The sequence below is a fragment of the Schistocerca gregaria genome, chromosome 3 (assembly GCF_023897955.1).
Source record: "Schistocerca gregaria isolate iqSchGreg1 chromosome 3, iqSchGreg1.2, whole genome shotgun sequence".
In the NCBI taxonomy this organism is placed as follows: domain Eukaryota; kingdom Metazoa; phylum Arthropoda; class Insecta; order Orthoptera; family Acrididae; genus Schistocerca; species Schistocerca gregaria.
The window spans coordinates 944,742,428-944,760,911 of NC_064922.1; the positions used below are offsets into that span (position 1 = coordinate 944,742,428).

The window sequence follows — 18,484 nt, forward strand, 5'->3', positions numbered from 1 at the left end:
CTACAAGAATTAGAAATTGACACAGACAGTCGCGGGATGCGAAAACAGGAAAACAATCCCTACAGGTCACATCCGTCGCAATTCCGCGATGAAAGAAACAATAACTGGCTACGACAAGGCTATTCTCACAGCGCAAATCGTGACGAAAACAGACACCACCCATATGACAACCACTGGCAGAGTAATAGTTACAGAGAAAGATCGCATTTCCGTAGTAATGAATATTACACAGAAATAATAGAAACAGACAATATGTCAACCAGAACTATTATTATCACGGGAGACAGAATAATTTCAGACGCAAGGGTCCACCGCGCAGTGATAATTCAGGGAGAAGTTATCCACCACTTAACCGACAAGAAAGAAACTATGAAATCTACCGACATAACGACAGACCTGAATTGCATCAGAACTGGCGGGATTCAAACAGAGCAGGGCCCTCTCGACAAGGTGAATTTGTAGAAGTTAGGTCTCCAAATCCCAATAACGACGCGCGCCAACAAAGACACAATAGGCAATGACTCATACCGCTTGCAGCCACGAAACGTACTTCTGAAATTGACGACGCAGCTGCCGTAGCTAGTAATTACGTAAAACTGGAAGACATTAGGGACATCTTACTCCAGGAACACGACGTAAAACATAACAATATTGCATATCCTGTGATTCACATTACAGTGAATGACGTAAAATTTACGGCAGTACTTGACTCTGGCAGCCCCATTTCAGTCATTAGTGAAACAGCCTTTAGCAAATGCAACAAATCGAACGATTGCCCCACACTTCCGTTACGTAAGATTAAATTACAAGGTGCAATCTTTGGGAAAAGTGTAGATGTACGCCAGCAAACCAACTTAGAATTCTTTTGTCAAAGCCACAGCTTCTCTATGAACTTTATTATTGTTCCATTGTTGTCGACAGAAATTATATTGGGAGTAGACTTTTTCAATGAATACAAAGCAATATTAAACTTTCACGATGCTGAAATAAGTTTAGAGAAAGATGGTAAGTCAATAGCTTTGAAATTTAAAAGATTGGCTCTCAAACCATGACGAGGAAATTAATCGGCCTTACCTTCTGTTAGAAAACAGTTCGGAATTTTCTACGGAACAAGACATTAACAATCACTCTGCAAGTACTGACAGGGATGATATCGACGACATATTTGAAACTAATGAGTTAATTCAGAATAAAATTCAAACAATTGAGAATTGTAATGACACTGATAGGCTGGACCTTTTTAAGATTTTATAAGCACATTCCACAGTTTTTACTCACAAAACAGGAACAATCAAGGGACTTCAATACCAATTTCGTGTTCGCGAGCATACTAAATTTTATGTTAGACCATACGTAATTCCAGCACATTATAGGGACCGTGTTAGAACAGAAATACAATCTATGCTTGACGAGGGCATTATTGAGCCTGCAGTAAGCTCATACAACAATCCATTACATGTTGTTGAGAAGAAAAATGGATCGATCAGGCTTGTCTTAGATTCGAGACAAATCAATACTATCATTATTCCTGAAACAGACAGGCCGCAAACGTTGGAAGAACTTCTTCAAAATTTGAATGGTGTAAAAGTGTTGCCTTCCATTGATCTCAGATCCAGCTTTTATCAGATCGAACTTCATCCAGAATGTAGAAAATACACAGCTTTCCTTTGTTTCGGCGTTTGTTATCAGTTTCGGAAACTTCCTTTTGGTTTGAACATTTCTTCGGCAGCATTCATTCGCGGGCTAAATTCCATATTACCTGAGCTCCTAAAACGTCACATCACCTTATATGTGGACGATATTCTGATAGCAGAAGCCTCATGGGAACAACATAATCGCATCCTCAACAGCGTGTTACATATTTTTGCAGAATCTGGAATTACAGTTAATTTGGAACAGTCTGAATTCGGTAGGACAAAGGTGAAGTTTTTGGGACATATTATTTCTTCTGAAGGCATTCAGCCGGATCCTGAAAATTTAGAAGCAATCAGAGCCATTCCAGTTCTATCCACAAAAAAAACAAGTCCGCAGTTTTCTAGGTCTCGTAAATTTTTATCGTCGTTTTCTGAATATGCAAATTCTAGTTACACCAAAACTTTGTTCTCTCACTGGAAAAAACTGGGACGAACAATCATAGTTGGAATTCAATTCTTTGAAAGAATCGCTACTTAACTCGCCAATACTAGCTCATCCAGATCTCTCACAAGATTTTTGCCTTAGCACAGATTCTTCTAAAGTCGGTCTTGGTGCCCATTTATTTCAAGAAGCCATAGAACATGACACTACCGTTCAGAAAACCATTGCTTTTGCTAGCCGAGTGCTAACAAAACCTGAAAAAAATTATTCCGTTACTGAATTAGAATCTTTGGCTATCGTTTGGGTATTTAACAAATTCCGTTTCTTTCTTTATGGTAAGCACGTAAAAGTATACAGTGATCATCGTGCATTACAATTTATTATGTCTTCAAAATTAAATCATGACAGGTTAAAACGTTGGGCATTGTTTCTGCAAGAATTCCGCTTCACAATAGTCTACATTCCCGGCAAGGAGAACATTGTTGCGGACGCACTGTCACGCGCACCGGCTGGGCTTGAGAAAAGTAACACAGAAAGCAACCTCGAGAAAAATTTCAGTATTCTTTACATTCAGAAAGTCGCCTTTGAAAACTTCATCACCACATCTTTAAAGGACATTGCTCATGAAGAAGATAAAGATCCGATTTGGAAAGACATCAAAAGTAAATGGCATGAAAAGACACATACACAGATTCGGCATTATTATCTGGTTAGAAACAACATACTGTTCAAACGATGCACTGTTGATGACAAGCTATGGGTACTTTGCATTCCAGACGATTTTGTTAATAAGCTCATTTGGTACATTCATTTCAGCTATGCACATTTTGGTCCACGAAAGTGTTATCATATTCTTCGAACGACTTGTTATTTTAACAATATGGAAAAGAGAATTCAAAGAGTCTTGTCTATTTGTAAACTTTGCCAAAAGGCGAAACCATCTACTGTCTCGCATCGTGCTCCATTGTTTCCTATCATTCCTACTAAGTTAAAAGAACTTGCTGCTGTTGATCTCTTGGGACCGCTTGTTAGAACATCTAATGGATTATCGTACGTTCTAGTCGCTGTTGAACTTACTTCAAAATTTGTTTCTTTCACTCCGTTACGTAAAGCCACTGGACGGTCTGTATCCAACGCCTTTGTTAAAAATTTCTTACGTGAAGTTGGACACGTTAGTAAAGTCATTTCAGATAACGGACCGCAATTCAGATCTGCTGTTTGGTCACGCATGCTTCGTAACCATAAAATCAAATCTGTTTTTATTTCATTGTACTCACCACATTGTAACCCGTTTGAACGGATTATGAAAGAAATCAATAAGTTTGCAGACTTTATTGTCACAGAAAGCATCAGCATTGGGACAGATATTTACACTTATTTCAAAACGTGCTGAATGAAATGCCTCATGACTCCACTGCTTTACCACCTGTTCTTGTACTGAAGAATAAAGAACCACGGAACAGAATCAGAGAGCTTGTACCTTTTCCTAATACGTGTAAACTTTGCCACAAAGGCATAATTCATTTGGCTATTAAAAATATAAATTCTGCTGCAGACAAAAGGAGAAAATTACACGGTAAAGCAAATGCAAAGAAATTATATATTGGTCAGAAAGTTCTCATTACAGCTCATGCATTGTCACATAAGAAGAAACACTTGAGTCACAAATTCTTTCTAGTTTACAATGGACCTTACAGAATCCGAACTATACCACATGATAATTGCGTTGAAGTTGAAACTCTGCGTACTAGGAAGAGTAAAGGTTTACACCACATTTCACATGTAAAACCGTTTATTGAAATATAATCTGCTTTTTACACTCCTGGAAATGGAAAAAAGAACACACTGACACCGGTGTGTCAGACCCACCATACTTGCTCCGGACACTGCGAGAGGGCTGTACAAGCAATGATCACACGCACGGCACAGCAGACACACCAGGAACCGCGGTGTTGGCCGTCGAATGGCGCTAGCTGCGCAGCATTTGTGCACCGCCGCCGTCAGTGTCTGCCGTGGCATACGGAGCTCCATCGCAGTCTTTAACACTGGTAGCATGCCGCGACAGCGTGGACGTGAACCGTATGTGCAGTTGACGGACTTTGAGCGAGGGCGTATTGTGGGCATGCGGGAGGCCGGGTGGACGTACCGCCGAATTGCTCAACACGTGGAGCGTGTGGTCTCCACAGTATATCGATGTTGTCGCCAGTGGTCGGCGGAAGGTGCACGTGCCCGTCGACCTGGGACCGGACCGCAGCGACGCACGGATGCACGCCAAGACCGTAGGATCCTACGCAGTGCCGTAGGGGACCGCACCGCCACTTCCCAGCAAATTAGGGACACTGTTGCTCCTGGGGTATCGGCGAAGACCATTCGCAACCGTCTCCATGAAGCTGGGCTACGGTCCCGCACACCGTTAGGCCGTCTTCCGCTCACGCCCCAACATCGTGCAGCCCGCCTCCAGTGGTGTCGCGACAGGCGTGAATGGAGGGACGAATGGAGACGTCGTCTTCAGCGATGAGAGTCGCTTCTGCCTTGGTGCCAATGATGGACGTATGCGTGTTTGGCGCCGTGCAGGTGAGCGCCACAATCAGGACTGCATACGACCGAGGCACACAGGGCCAACACCCGGCATCATGGTGTGGGGAGCGATCTCCTACACTGGCCGTACACCTCTGGTGATCGTCGAGGGGACACTGAATATTGCACGGTACATCCAAACCATCATCGAACCCATCGTTCTACCATTCCTAGACCGGAAAGGGAACTTGCTGTTCCAACAGGACAATGCACGTCCGCATGTATCCCGTGCCACCCAACGAGCTCTAGAAGGTGTAAGTCAACTACCCTGGCCAGCAAGATCTCCGGATCTGTCCCCCATTGAGCATGTTTGGGACTGGATGAAGCGTCGTCTCACGCGGTCTGCACGTCCAGCATGAACGCTGATCCAACTGAGGCGCCAGGTGGAAATGGCATGGCAAGCCGTTCCACAGGACTACATCCAGCATCTCTACGATCGTCTCCATGGGAGAATAGCAGCCTGCATTGCTGCGAAAGGTGGATATACACTGTACTAGTGCCGACATTGTGCACGCACTGTTGCCTGTGTCTATGTGCCTGTAGTTCTGTCAGTGTGATCATGTGATGTATCTGACCCCAGGAATGTGTCAATAAAGTTTCCCCTTCCTGGGACAATGAATTGACGGTGTTCTTATTTCAATTTCCAGGAGTGTAATTTTGTCTTTGCCATAAAACATTTCACTTCACATTTCTAGTATGCTTTGTCACACTGAGAAACTGTTAACATGCAACAATGTTATGAAGTTAACTATCCAGTCTAGAACCTAGGGAACATTTTTAAACAGAAATTACGAATGCATTGTTATAGTGAACAGACGACACAGTGTTGTTATTTGTACATTCTTGCTTGCTAGTTGCACGATTACGTAACGACTATAAGGCTTACATACTTAGAACATATACTGTTAATGAGATTTTAATGCAACATTTTGGTTTAGTTGAAAAGACATTCTTTATTTGAAGTACTTTCTGTGAGATTAAAGATGACTTAGCATTTGGTTTCTTTGATAGCTACACGATTATATCACGACGATACTAATGTGTGACACAATTTACATTGTGCTTTTGCGGTGTATCTGTTTTATATCTGCACAGTTTTTCTGAATTCTTCTGGAAAGGAAAACATGTTTTAGTAGTAACTTTGTGGTATAGCTACAATGAGACAGCGTTTTCTGGAGCACAACAATATGTTACAGTACAGTACTTTCTTCATCACAGCAATAAGCGTAGTAACTACGATATCTATACGCAAAGCATTCCACTTTTGTTTATCATGAGGTAAGTACTTAGACTTCTGCAGAACTTAGCTTTCGGAGGACGATAAATACGACACTTCCACAGAGATTATCTTACAACAAGACGCACAGTTTAGTGCTACAGTACACGTATTTCAGTGATTAATTTTGTACTTCAAACACTTATTTTTAAAGATATTTGAAGTACAATGATTCAAAGGTTTTCCGTGATACATTTCATTCCAATGCTGTAATCTGTAACATCTGAGGATATAATTACATTAATCCTCAGGGGGTACACGCCTACTTTGTGTACCATGTGTTTAGCAACCACAAGGAGCCCTAGCTAATATGGTATTTGCTTATACAATTTTACACATCGGTACCATATTTCTCTAACACAGAATTACACAGCTATCTGATTATTTGACAGAGAAACAAGCATATTTTTACTATGTCAGTGACACATGTTTACGAAATTACGCAGATGGATAACTTCAAACTTATGAAATTGCATTTTGTCTGTCTTTGTGAACTGTTCATATTTTTTCAGAACCATTGTGATACTATGAGAGCTTTGAATGGTGTATTTGGTATGGGATCATGATTTTTAAAGTACGTTTGAGGCAGATGACACTTGACATGAGCAGAGAATTTTTTTTAGGTTTTGAAATTATTGGAGGAAGCTACGACGATTTTGAGAGTTGACTGAGGTGTTATGATGTTATTATTACGATGAATATGTGTATAATGCTGTTGCGGTATGTTTATGATCAATAAGCTGATGCTATATGAGGAATTTGATTTATTATGATGAAATAATGAAGAAGTGTCTACGAATATGTATATTTATAATAAGGTAAGGAATAATGAGTAGTGGTTAGGGACTCTGATTTGTGGAAAAGGATGTTGGAAACCAAGAATCGTACTTTAAGAATTATGAAATGTGTGTAAATGCGTGAATGTATTACAATGCTGGCGAAAATTTTTTGGACACTATTATATTTATAGGATTTTATTTTCTACACATTTGTAACGCAAATTCTCAACCTGTGAAAATATTTTTAAATGAGACTATCATTGTAGTGGAAACTGCTGTCGTAAATATTTCGGTAAGAAAGGTAGGTGACCGTGACGTAATGTGTTGCGAGCGGCCAGGTGTGCCACCCGCCTTGAGAAAAAAAAGTCATTAGTGTGTGCCTTTCAGAGGCACAGGTGGAGAAAAAAGGAGGCCATTAACCTCGCTATTGACATTCCTTTGTAGAAAGCATAGCAAAAACGACACGCTCATTACTTGGAAAGATACTTTCTTACATCTGCACACCTGATAATGACAAGCGTCTTTGTACGAGGGTTGAGAGAATTTGTACTAACTTATGAACTGTCACATGACTATTGAATGATATTTTTATGCTTTGCCTTTTATAGTTGCTTGTTTCATTTGATATCTGTTTTCCAGCTGTGTTACAGCATTGGTTTTATAAAATTAAATGCATTTGCTAATGTGAAAACTTTCTGTCAACATATATGTTAAATAATAATTTTATGCAGAATGACATTTTCACTCTGCAGCGGAGTGTGCGCTGATATGAAACTTCCTGGCAGATTAAAACTCTGTGCCCGACCGAGACTCGAACTCGGGACCTTTGCCTTTCGCGGGCAAGTGCTCTACCATCTGAGCTACCGAAGCACGACTCACGTCCGGTACTCATTCTGGAAACATCCCCCAGGCTGTGGCTAAGCTATGTCTCCGCAATATCCTTTCTTTCATGAGTGCTAGTTCTGCAAGTTTCACAGAAGAGCTTCTGTAAAGTTTGGAAGGTAGGAGACGAGGTACTGGCAGAAGTAAAGCTGTGAGTACCGGGCGTGAGTCGTGCTTCGGTAGCTCAGATGGTAGAGCACTTGCTCGCGAACGGCAAAGGTCCCGAGTTCGAGTCTCGGTCGGGAACACAGTTTTAATCTGCCAGGAAGTTTCAATAATTTTATGATCCACATTCTTAAAAAAAAAAAGGAGCACTTGGGAAGGAAAGAACAATAAGAAGGGACTATTAACAGTAACTGCATATATAATTTTCTTTTCCAGTACTTAGTAATTTTTTTAGAATTAGTTTTTGTAGTGTGCCACTTTGATTTCATAGGCATTAAGATGTGGATATACATTTCTCTTATCTGCATTGTTGTCTTTAGTGTACTATTTTTTCTATTTGTGGGTTTGTCATGTTTAGATATAAGTTATTACATTTACTGCTGCTTGCTTTGCCAATTTCCATTGTTTTTTTTTTGTTATTGCTGTTTGTACTAATTGTTTTGTGCTGCTGCATTGCCTCGTCCCTTAGTTTAGCATCTGAGCTTAGTAGCTTTAAGTTAGCTGAAGATGGGGTAGGTTATAAAAGAGAACGAGTTGTGATGAATTGGAAGAAATGCATTGAGAAGCTATAAGAAAATGATTTGGCCAGAAAAGTAGTGTACAGTGGAGAAAAACTATTTTTGAAAGAGGATGAGAACAGAATACAGAATACATGCTTGGATAGGATTTTTTTGGGCTGGAGCAAATGTTGAAATTAGAGGGACGATCTATGGTATAAGTTTTCGGTTGGACTGCAGTACCAAATGTTACACTGAAAACAACCCCTGTCCTTTCCTTATGTGTTATCCCACTATGTGTTTGTGTACCCTTGTGTATTTGTTTTCTTCCTGTCTCTGTGTACTGTTCCATAGAATTTTTTCTCTTCTAATACTAAGCTACATTCACTACGATGAGGAATACTGTTATCCTCAAATATAATTTGCATTAATAACATGTTATTTACTTCGTAATGATGTTTACACATAATTTATTCTGTTTTGTTTTAATGCTCATGTGTGAAGTTGATATTTCAAAAGATATTCTGATCTTTTATTTATGTACTTATGTCATAATTTCTGTAACACTGATGTATATGTTATTTCTATTCTTTTGTAATGCCCCTATTACTACAAATGTTATCTGTATTATTATGTTTTAATGATGTATTTTGTACCTTTGTTGTTGTATTCTTATGTTATAAAATTGTAATTGACACCAGTTCATCAAATTAAGAAACTTTAAGTTACATTTCACTGCACACATTTCTGTTGGACAAAGTATATCCAGAAATCTGAAAAAAAGAGGACTGTTAGTGCTTGGACGTGTGTTGATGATTCAGCAAAGGACTGGATAACAGCATTGCTGGTTCTAAGGACATTTTAATTAAACTTTTTGTGAGTGCACAAGTGGTGGTTCATGGACTTGCTATATTCTCTGCAAGACTCTTCGATGGTGATTGTGCACCTGCACAGTCACAACAGATGGCTGCTGGCCGTCTCTACAAGGACTACATTGGGTCTGCATCTTTGATGGCCCACCAATACCATTATTTCTACAAGGACTGCAGTGGGTCTGCACCTCTGGTGGCCCACCAATACCATAATCTCTACCAGGACTACAGTGGGCCTGCTGTGTGATGACCAACCTACCAATATTTTTAAAAACTTCGACTGACTCTGCTGTGGGTTTGCTCTGTTGTGGCCCATTACCTGTCTGCATGTCAAGAGTCAGCACTGTCTTTCCGTTGGAAGGACAACACTACTTCTTCAAGACTGCATGGAAATCCACTACTTCCGTTTGCATTTTCTTTTATTGCTCAGTCTTTGAGAAAAACACTGCTATTTTACTGTGATGAATGATCAGGACTGTCTATATGGACTGTGAGAAAATTTTAGCTTTTGACCAACATTGTATCAATAAGTGTGTGCATTTGATTTCTTTGCTATTGTAATCATAATTATGAAAAAAAATTTCAAATCTGTATTGGCCACTGCCCAAAATAATTTGTAAATTTTTTTGTGGGGTGCATGGGGGCTACGTAAGTAGGCTGTTTACGTTTTCTTATTGGTAACGCCATGTAGCGCTGTGTATGAAAAATCACTGGCTGTGCCGTGAGCAGACTGTGGCTGGTTTGCACTGTTGTCTGCCATTGTAGTGTTGGGCAGCGGCAGCTGGATGCTAACAGCGCGTAGCGTTGCGCAGTTGGAGGTGAGCCGCCAGCAGTGGTGGACGTGGGGAGAGAGATGGCGGAGTTTTGAAATTTGTAAGAATTGGTGTTATGAACTGATATATATATTATGACTATAAAGGTAAATACATTGTTTGTTCTCTATTAAAATCTTTCTCTATTTGCTAACTGTGCCTGTCAGTAGTTAATGACTTCCGTAGTTTGAATCTTTTAGTTAGCTGGCAGTAGTGGTGCTCGCTGTATTGCAGTAGTTCGAGTAACGAAGATTTTTGTGAGGTAAGTGATTTGTGAAACATATAGGTTAATGTTAGTCAGGGCCATTCTCTTGTAGGGATTATTGAAAGTCAGATTGCGTTGCGCTAAAAACTATTGTGTGTCAGTTTAAGCACAATCGTGTATAATTGTTCTAAGGGGACGTTTCAACTTGGAAGCGCGAACAATTTTACACTAACTTCAACACTGGCCAATAATGTGACAGCATGTTTCCTCAGTTTTAGTATCATAGCTAAACCAGCCCTTCTCTACTCTGCGAGTATCATTGCGAACATGGATAGATGACTGCTCAGTACGCCCATTCACAGTTAAATTCTAGAACACTTAACTCATCAAACTATACCAGGCAGCGTTCTACATATTTCTAAGACCTCGAGCATAGTATTTCATTTACGATCCACCTCTCTGCGTATGGAAGTCACAGAGCATCCTCACACAGTCACTGACCAACCCGCACTGCACCACCGTTAGAGAATTAATCTCGAACCGATCAGAAGAAGACCGCTACACTCCACGTCCCATGAAAGAATAGAGCTTCCCGAGTCCTAACCCATCTAAGTGAACAGAAAACAGGATTAGTCGAGCGGTCTAAGGCGCTGGAGTCATGGAGTGTGCGGCTGATCCCGGCGGAGGTTCGAGTCCTCTCTCGGGCATGGGTGGGTGTGTTTGTCCTTAGCATACTTTAGGTTAAGTAATGTGTAAGCTTAGGGACTGATGACATTAGCAGTTAAGTTCCTTAAGATTTCACACACATTTTAACAGAAAAGATAGCAATCGCTCTCCGAATGTGGAGGTGACTGGAAACAGTCGAGTACAGTGCTATATTACGCCTCCCGATTAGTGCATTTGGGCTAGATGTTGGCAGCTGTGTTACATTTACAGGCAATTTTAGAACCCAGAACGAGTGGTTGCTCCGTGGTCGCATCGACAGATCTCACATAAAATCAATATAATTGCGAAAAATGTCTAGGGAATAGGTAAAAATTGATCGAATATAGGCCGAAATGCGGGGACATGGAGGAAGTACATATGTATGTTCTGGTTAGCGCGAAACAATTTGTACATGGGATCAAGTATGCGCTAACAAGAGGAATGAGAGAAAATGTTGACATCGAAACGAAGGGGAATCAGGGAGGTAAGCAACATTTTCCCGTTAAGTCAGTATTATACTGTATGTCTATTGAGGTATCAGTGATACACGCGAGTTGACTATCGTATTTCGTGCTTTTGAGGAGTACAGAGATCGTTTCACCTCTAAACTTACTTGCATCTGCGTTATAGGATAACAGAGGAAGGAGGAGTTGATCGATTGAAAAAGAGCTGCAACGAGGTACGATTTAAAGGTTGACTAATTGATTCTAGAGAAGGAGAAGTTGGTGCATGTCACCGTCACACATCTCGCGTTGTTATGATGGGAAAAAGGCGAGAGAGATATGGGCGCTTAGGAAGGCATACAGTCATTTCTGCCTCGCTCAACACGCAAATCGAAGAGGACTGGAAACTGTTAATGCTGCTACCAAGTATGTTGGGCACACACTTTTAGTGGCTTATGGACTATAGAGGGTCAGGAACTTAAAATTATTTTTGGAAATACGCGGAAAACTACGGATCGGATTTAAAAAAGACTGCAATGAAAGTTGTTGGTCTCAACGGGGGACATCCAATTACACCAAACTCGATCCTAATACCCCACCCGCAGGAGGTGGGGGGGGGGGGGGGTCAAGTTTGAAATAGTGAAAAGTAACCCCAGTTTCTGTTGCAGATTCTCCAGGAAAAATTCGTAACTTTTGTATTAAAATTTTTTTCATTGCGTTATAGATAGTGATGTAATCGACAAAAATGGAATTGCGTTGAAAACTGTTCAATCACTCATCAGATCAGGATCCCAGGAGGTAGAAAGAGTTTTTTAACAAAATAAAAGTTGATTCTCCGGAACGCAATTCCTTGGTCCACATTTTTGTTGTAATTTCTTTCCTTATTGTGCTCGACTTGTTTTAGTTAATGGGGATTCTCCACTTACCAATAATGCATATTAAACCTATTCGTTTGCCGATTTGTTTCATCATAGCAACGTATCTGTGAAAGAAAATCTACATAGGCTGTTAGTTGTTGTTGTATTCAACTGTAAATGTTCAAGCGGTTTTGAAAGCCGTCCCCATGTAGTTCTTATGCAACGATAAGTGAAACCAATCGAATGTATGCACATGTAGTATATGCAGAACACTTATTTGGGAAATTCCCGAATATCCTGCGATTTGTCGAGAAGTAAAGTATTTTTGCTATAAAAACCAGTTTTACATTAAAGATTTGAAAATAATTGTATTTCTAACCACCTGGGATCATAATATGATGTGTATTTCTTGAGATGTTACCACTTTTCAACGACTTTTTACCCATTTTGACTTTTGTTGATCACAGCGCCATCTGTCACGTCACACCCTTGGAGGTGGGGTACGAGATTCGAGCTTGGTGTCATTGGATGGCACTCTTCGAGACGAACAGCTTGTATTAGAAAATTTCTCTTTTTAATCCTGACCATGTGCTATTGTGAAACACGTAATGAAGGAGGCGTTTGATGTGTTGTATGTGGGTAGACGTTCCACAGTACCTCTAATGTTTGCAGTTCGCCGTTGTCGATGTCTTTCCCCATCCCTGCAAAGAGACGCCTGTTCAAGGGAGTCGCACACGCACTGACTGCGACGGCTCGTGAAGGAAGAGACCGACGTTGCGCGCCACTGCAACTCTGGTGTGATACTCCTTATCTGCTGACGTCCCCTAGAGTACAAAAATGACGCAATTGATAAAATACGTGTTTAACAGGTATAACAGTCACGAGTGGAAGAAGGTGTCAACCGTGAAATTACTTCCAAAACTTTGTCTTAAGAATTTACTTTATTTACTAGCGATTCATCAAGCATCAACACATTTAATCACACTATGTGAGCGTGGAAGTAGTTGCCAGGGAGTAACTGATGAAATCAAAATGAAATTGCTTTTAACAAATGGGAATTTTATTCCTAAAAGTCCTTTTTTTTAGAAACAGATTTAAAATGATAAGCAGAAAGCACCCTCTAAATATCATGTTACAATTTATTCAGAGGCAGAAAGAAACAAATTTTGACTGTATGAGCTTTCGGGCTGAAAACCTTGCCGCTCCCTTTTCACACGGCCGTAGCCATGACCGCTCACAACAGCCTCTGAAAGGCTACAGAGGTGAAAATCTGCAACACACCAGATTACCTTAAAGTAAAAGTTTTAACAATTCACACAAGCACACAAACTATGCACGCCGTGGAAGGGATAGAAATGCTACGAAACACTAAAATTGAAAGAGTAACTTGCCACCGAAGGTGCAATTTGATTTTAACTTCTAAGAAATGTCGTACGGTGGAATGGTGGCAACTTTATATACTAAAATGACCATTTAAATAAAAGCCCATGAAATGCAATCTTATATAAAATTATACAAGGTTGCCCAGACATGCTCTACGGTACACATATAACGCCTCTCAAGATGATACGCAAGATCAAAACATATTTCAGGTATTAGGCCGTTACATTCCAAGCAATAATTCGTTAATACACAGAATACGACAAGCATGACAGAGGCAGCTACTAACGTACGGCAGATTGATAGGGAGATTACCGAACAACCTGAACCGCAGGTTGCTCTAACCCGCCCCTACTCCACAAGGGAAATACGGACCACCCAATTCATAAATGGCCACCTTTCCGCGGGTGGGCAAGCGGAGAAGAATGGGGGGACGACCCCAAAACAAGCAGCTGGTGACCTCACCAAGAAAATAAGTATAATTTAACAAGTAAATGAAACAGCATATCACCAGTCACTTAACTTCCCATAAACTGCGATTCCTGGCGAAGACCTGGCGCAGCACCCCGAAATCGCTCTCCCGAACCGTCCGCTGCCAGCCGCTTCAACGGACGCAGGAAAGCGCGCCGTCTCCCGTCTCACGGCGTCGCAGCTCGCACCGGCCAGACCGATTTCGTGAGTTGACTCCTGTTGCTCTCGTGTCGGCCGCGAAGCCACTACCCCTCGCTATACGGCGCGGCCCACTGGACTCACGTGGCGACCTCACATGCGCCGACGCTCAAGGCGGACAAGTCATCTTGTGTCTCAGTGCGCAACCGACCAACAGATCGATCCAAGAGGCAACCGACCAACAGATCGATCCAAGAGCCAATGACCGTTGCCTGAGCAACTCGATCAGACTGGCGGCCTAACGCGCAGACTCAGATGCAGGAACTACGCCCCTGACCGCGCTACCACTCGTGGAGTTCTCTCACTGCGCTACAAATTCGGACCAGAGACGGACTAGCAAGCTGGGTACGAGAGACTGACCCAGACTGACAGACTGGCGAGCTCATAGCGCCCTTAAATTCACGTGAACAGGCAACCTTTCCCCTTTCCAACCACAGGGAGACACAACTGCGATTGCCAAAGCGGCGCCACCGCCAGAAACGGAGGGCGACTGCTTTACACTACGCGCTGCGGAGCGCTCCCCAGACAGCAATTTTTACCACAGCACAAGGTGGGGCATAACTAACCATCTGGCACGTCAACAGGACAATTTAGGTTCATATGTGTTTTCTTTTGGAAGTTCCTTACGCTATAAGCACAGATGGCTATGAGCCTAACATTTTGTGAAAAGAGTGTGGGGAATCGCCTAAAAACTGCACTCGGGCTCGCCAGTGTACGAGCAGACGGTCGCCTTAGTCCACCACGTGGATTCGACGAGGGTCTCGCTCATCCTCCAGTCTCGTTAGATGGTGTCCTGCGAGATACTCTACACGAAAAAGTCAAACAGGTGATTTGGCAATGAGGACAAAATTTGACAGAGCATTGTATTACCTGAAATCAAATACGTCATTTATTTATCTTACTTTGTCTTTAAACTCTCTTTTTCAATAATACATATTTCGCACACACTATACCGAACAGAAAATCTTTTTACCTGTTGGTTTTACTACTTGCACACGTTTCTTAAAAATTCCTATAACAAATTCGATCCGTATCAAAAATACACTACTGGCTACATCACGAAGATGACGTGCTACAGACGCAAAATTTAACCGACAGGAAGAAGATGCTGTGATATGCAAATTATTAACTTTTCAGTGCATTCACACAAGGTTGGCGCATGTGGCGACACCTACATGTGCTGACATGAGGAAAGTTTAGAACCGATTTCTCATACACAAATAGCGGTTGACCGGTGTTGCCTGGTGAAACGTTGTGATGCCTTATGTGAGGAAGAGAAATGCGTACCATCACGTTTCCGACTTTGATAAAGGCCGGATTGTAGCCTACCGCGATTGCGGTTTGTCCTATCGACACATTGCTGCTCGCGTCGGTCGAGATCCAATGACTGTTAGCAGAATATGGAATCGGTGGGTTCAGGAGGGTAATACGGAACGCCGTGTTGGATCCCAACGGCCTCGTATCACTAGCAGTCGTGATGACAGACGTCTTATCCGTATGGCTGTAACGGATAGTGCAGCCACGTTTCGATCCCTGAGTCGACAGATGGGTACGTTTGCAAGACAACAACCATCTGCACGAACAGTTCGACGACGTTCGCAGCAGCATGGACTATCAGCACGGAGACCATGGCTGCGGTTACCCTTAACGCTGCATCACAGACAGGAGCGCCTGCGATGGCGTACTCAACGACGAACATGGGTGCAAGAATGGCAAAACGTCATTATTTCGGATGAATCCAGATTCTGTTTACAGCATCATGATGGTCGCATCCGCGTTTCGCGACATCGCGGTAAACGCACATTGGAAGCATGTATTCGTCATCGCCATACTGGTGTATCACCCGGCGTGATGGTATGGGACGCCATTGGTTACACGTCTCGCTCACCCTTGTTCGCATTGACGGCACTTTGAACAGTGGACGTTACATGTCAGATGTGTTACGACCCGTGGCTCTACCCTTCATTCGACCCCTACATTTCAACAGCATAATGCACGACCGCATGTTGCAGGTCCTGTACGGGCATTTCTGGATAGAGAAAATGTTCGACTGCTGCCCTGGCCAGCACATTCTCCAGATCTCTCACCAATTGAAAACGTCTGGTCAACGGTGGCCGAGCAACTGGCTCGTCACAATTACGCCAGTCACTACTCTTGATGAACTGTGGTATCGTGTTGAAGCTGCATGGGCAGCTGTACCTGTACACCCCATCCAAGCTCTGTTAGACTCAATGCCCAGGCGTATCAAGGCCGTTATTACGGCAGGAGGTGGTTGTTCTGGGTACTGATTTATCAGTATCTATGCACACAAATTGTATGAAAATGTAATCACATGTCAATTCTAATATAATATATTTGTACAATGAATACCCGTTTATCATCTGTATTTCTTCTTGGTGTAGCAATTTTAATGGCCAGTAGTGCAGTTACAAATTTGAGTATACACTGGGGTCACAAAAATCATAGGATAGCTCCTAATATCGTGACGGACGTTCCTTCATGCAGAGTAGTGCAGAAGCTCGGGGTGGCATGGACTTAACAGATCGTTGCAGAAATATTGAACCATGCTACAGCTATAGCCGTCCATAATTTCTAATGTGTTGTCCGTGTAGGTTATAGTGCACGAAATTACCTATCGATTACGTCCGATAAATGTTCGATGGGACTGAAGTCGGGCGATCTGTGTGGCCAAATCATTCGCTACATTTGTCCAGAATATTCTTTAAGCCAATCGCGAACACTTGTGGTTTAGTTATATGGCATATTGTCTTCCACATTTCTTAGAGCGTTTTCTGGGGACAGAAAGTCCATAAATGTCAGCATATAGTCTCCAAGTAGCCGAACATAACAGTTTCCAGTCAATGATAGGTTCAGTTCGACCAGAGGACCCACTCCATCCCACGTAAACACAGCCCACACCATTACGGAGCTACCACCAGCCTGCACAGTGCGTTCTCGACAACTTGGGTCCATTGCTTCGTAGGGTGTACGGAACATTCGAACCGTGCCATCCGCTCTTACCGACTGAAATTGGAACTCACCTGACCAGGCCACGGTTTACAGTCGTCTGGGGTCCAACTGATATGGTCACGAGCCCAGGAGAGGCGCTGCAGTCGATGTTGTGCGGTCGTCCGTTGCCATGGCCCAACAACGGAAAATTTCGCCTCACTGTACTAAGGGCTACGTTCTCATTATGTCCCATATTGATACCTGCGGTTATTTCACGCCTGCCTGTTGGCAGCTGTTGTTGGTTGTTAAGTGAAGGCCGCCGGCCTCTACGTTGACAGTGGTGAGAGCTAATGACTGAGATTTGCTGCTCTCGGCACACTCTTGACGCTGTGGGTCTCGGAGTACTGAATTCCCTAACGATTTCCGAAATGGATCGTCTGAAGCTTCCATTCCAGTGCAAAGTCTGCTAATTCGCGTTGTGTGGCCATACTCACGGCGGACTCCTTTTCACATGAATCATCCGAATACAAATGACAGCTCCACCAAAGCAGTGCCCTTTTCTACTTCGCTTACGCGATACTACCCTCATATATGTGTATCACTATCCCATGTCTTCAGTATCCTCTGTATAATGTACATTTACAAGTTACTTCTAGAGTCAAAAAGAAGAATTACATGTTTTATCTGTAAGACAAAGACCGACTCCATAAAATCAGTTTTGCAGCTGGTAGGATGTCACAGATTTTTTAAAGGTACATCGTTGTGACAGAGATTTCACATATCTGTGTAATTTGTTATACAGTTTTCGTTCTCCATTAGATACACTTGATAGCCAGCCGGTGTGACCGAGTGGCTCTAGGCGCTTCAGTCCGGAACCGCGCGACTGCTACAGTCGCAGGTTCTAATCCTGCATGGATGTGTGTGATATCCTTAGGTTAGTTAGGTTTAGGTAGTTCTAAGTTCTAGGGGACTGATGACCTCCGACGTTAAGTCCCATAGTGCTAAGAGTAATTTGAACCATTTTTTGAAAGGCATTTGACTGTGTTGATCACACAATATTGCTCCAGAAGTTGGACCATTACAGAATAAGGGGAGTAGCTCACAATTGGTTCACCTCTTACTTTAGCAACAGGCAGCAAAAGGTCATTATTCACAATGTTGATAACAGCTGTGATGTGTGATCTGAGTGGGGTACTGTCAAGTGGGCGGTGCCCCAGGGATCAGTGTTGGGGCCACTCCTGTTCCTTATTTATATAAATGATATGCCCTCTAGTATAATGGGTAACTCTAAAATATTTCTGTTTGCTGATGACATTAGCTTGGTTGTTGTGTGCAACATT

At 42.3% G+C, this 18,484-nt stretch overlaps 1 protein-coding gene across 1 annotated transcript in view; it reads right to left on the minus strand.

The window, feature by feature from the left end:
- The window catches only part of LOC126355871 (carcinine transporter-like), a 141,683-nt gene extending 128,800 nt beyond the window's left edge, over positions 1–12,883 (minus strand). Inside the window, exon 1 of the mRNA XM_050006371.1 lies at positions 12,804–12,883. Within this exon, the coding sequence (XP_049862328.1) occupies positions 12,804–12,845 (42 nt within the window). The 5' untranslated portion in view covers positions 12,846–12,883. The remainder of the gene's footprint in view (positions 1–12,803) is intronic.
- Between the last annotated feature and the right edge of the window lie 5,601 nt (positions 12,884–18,484).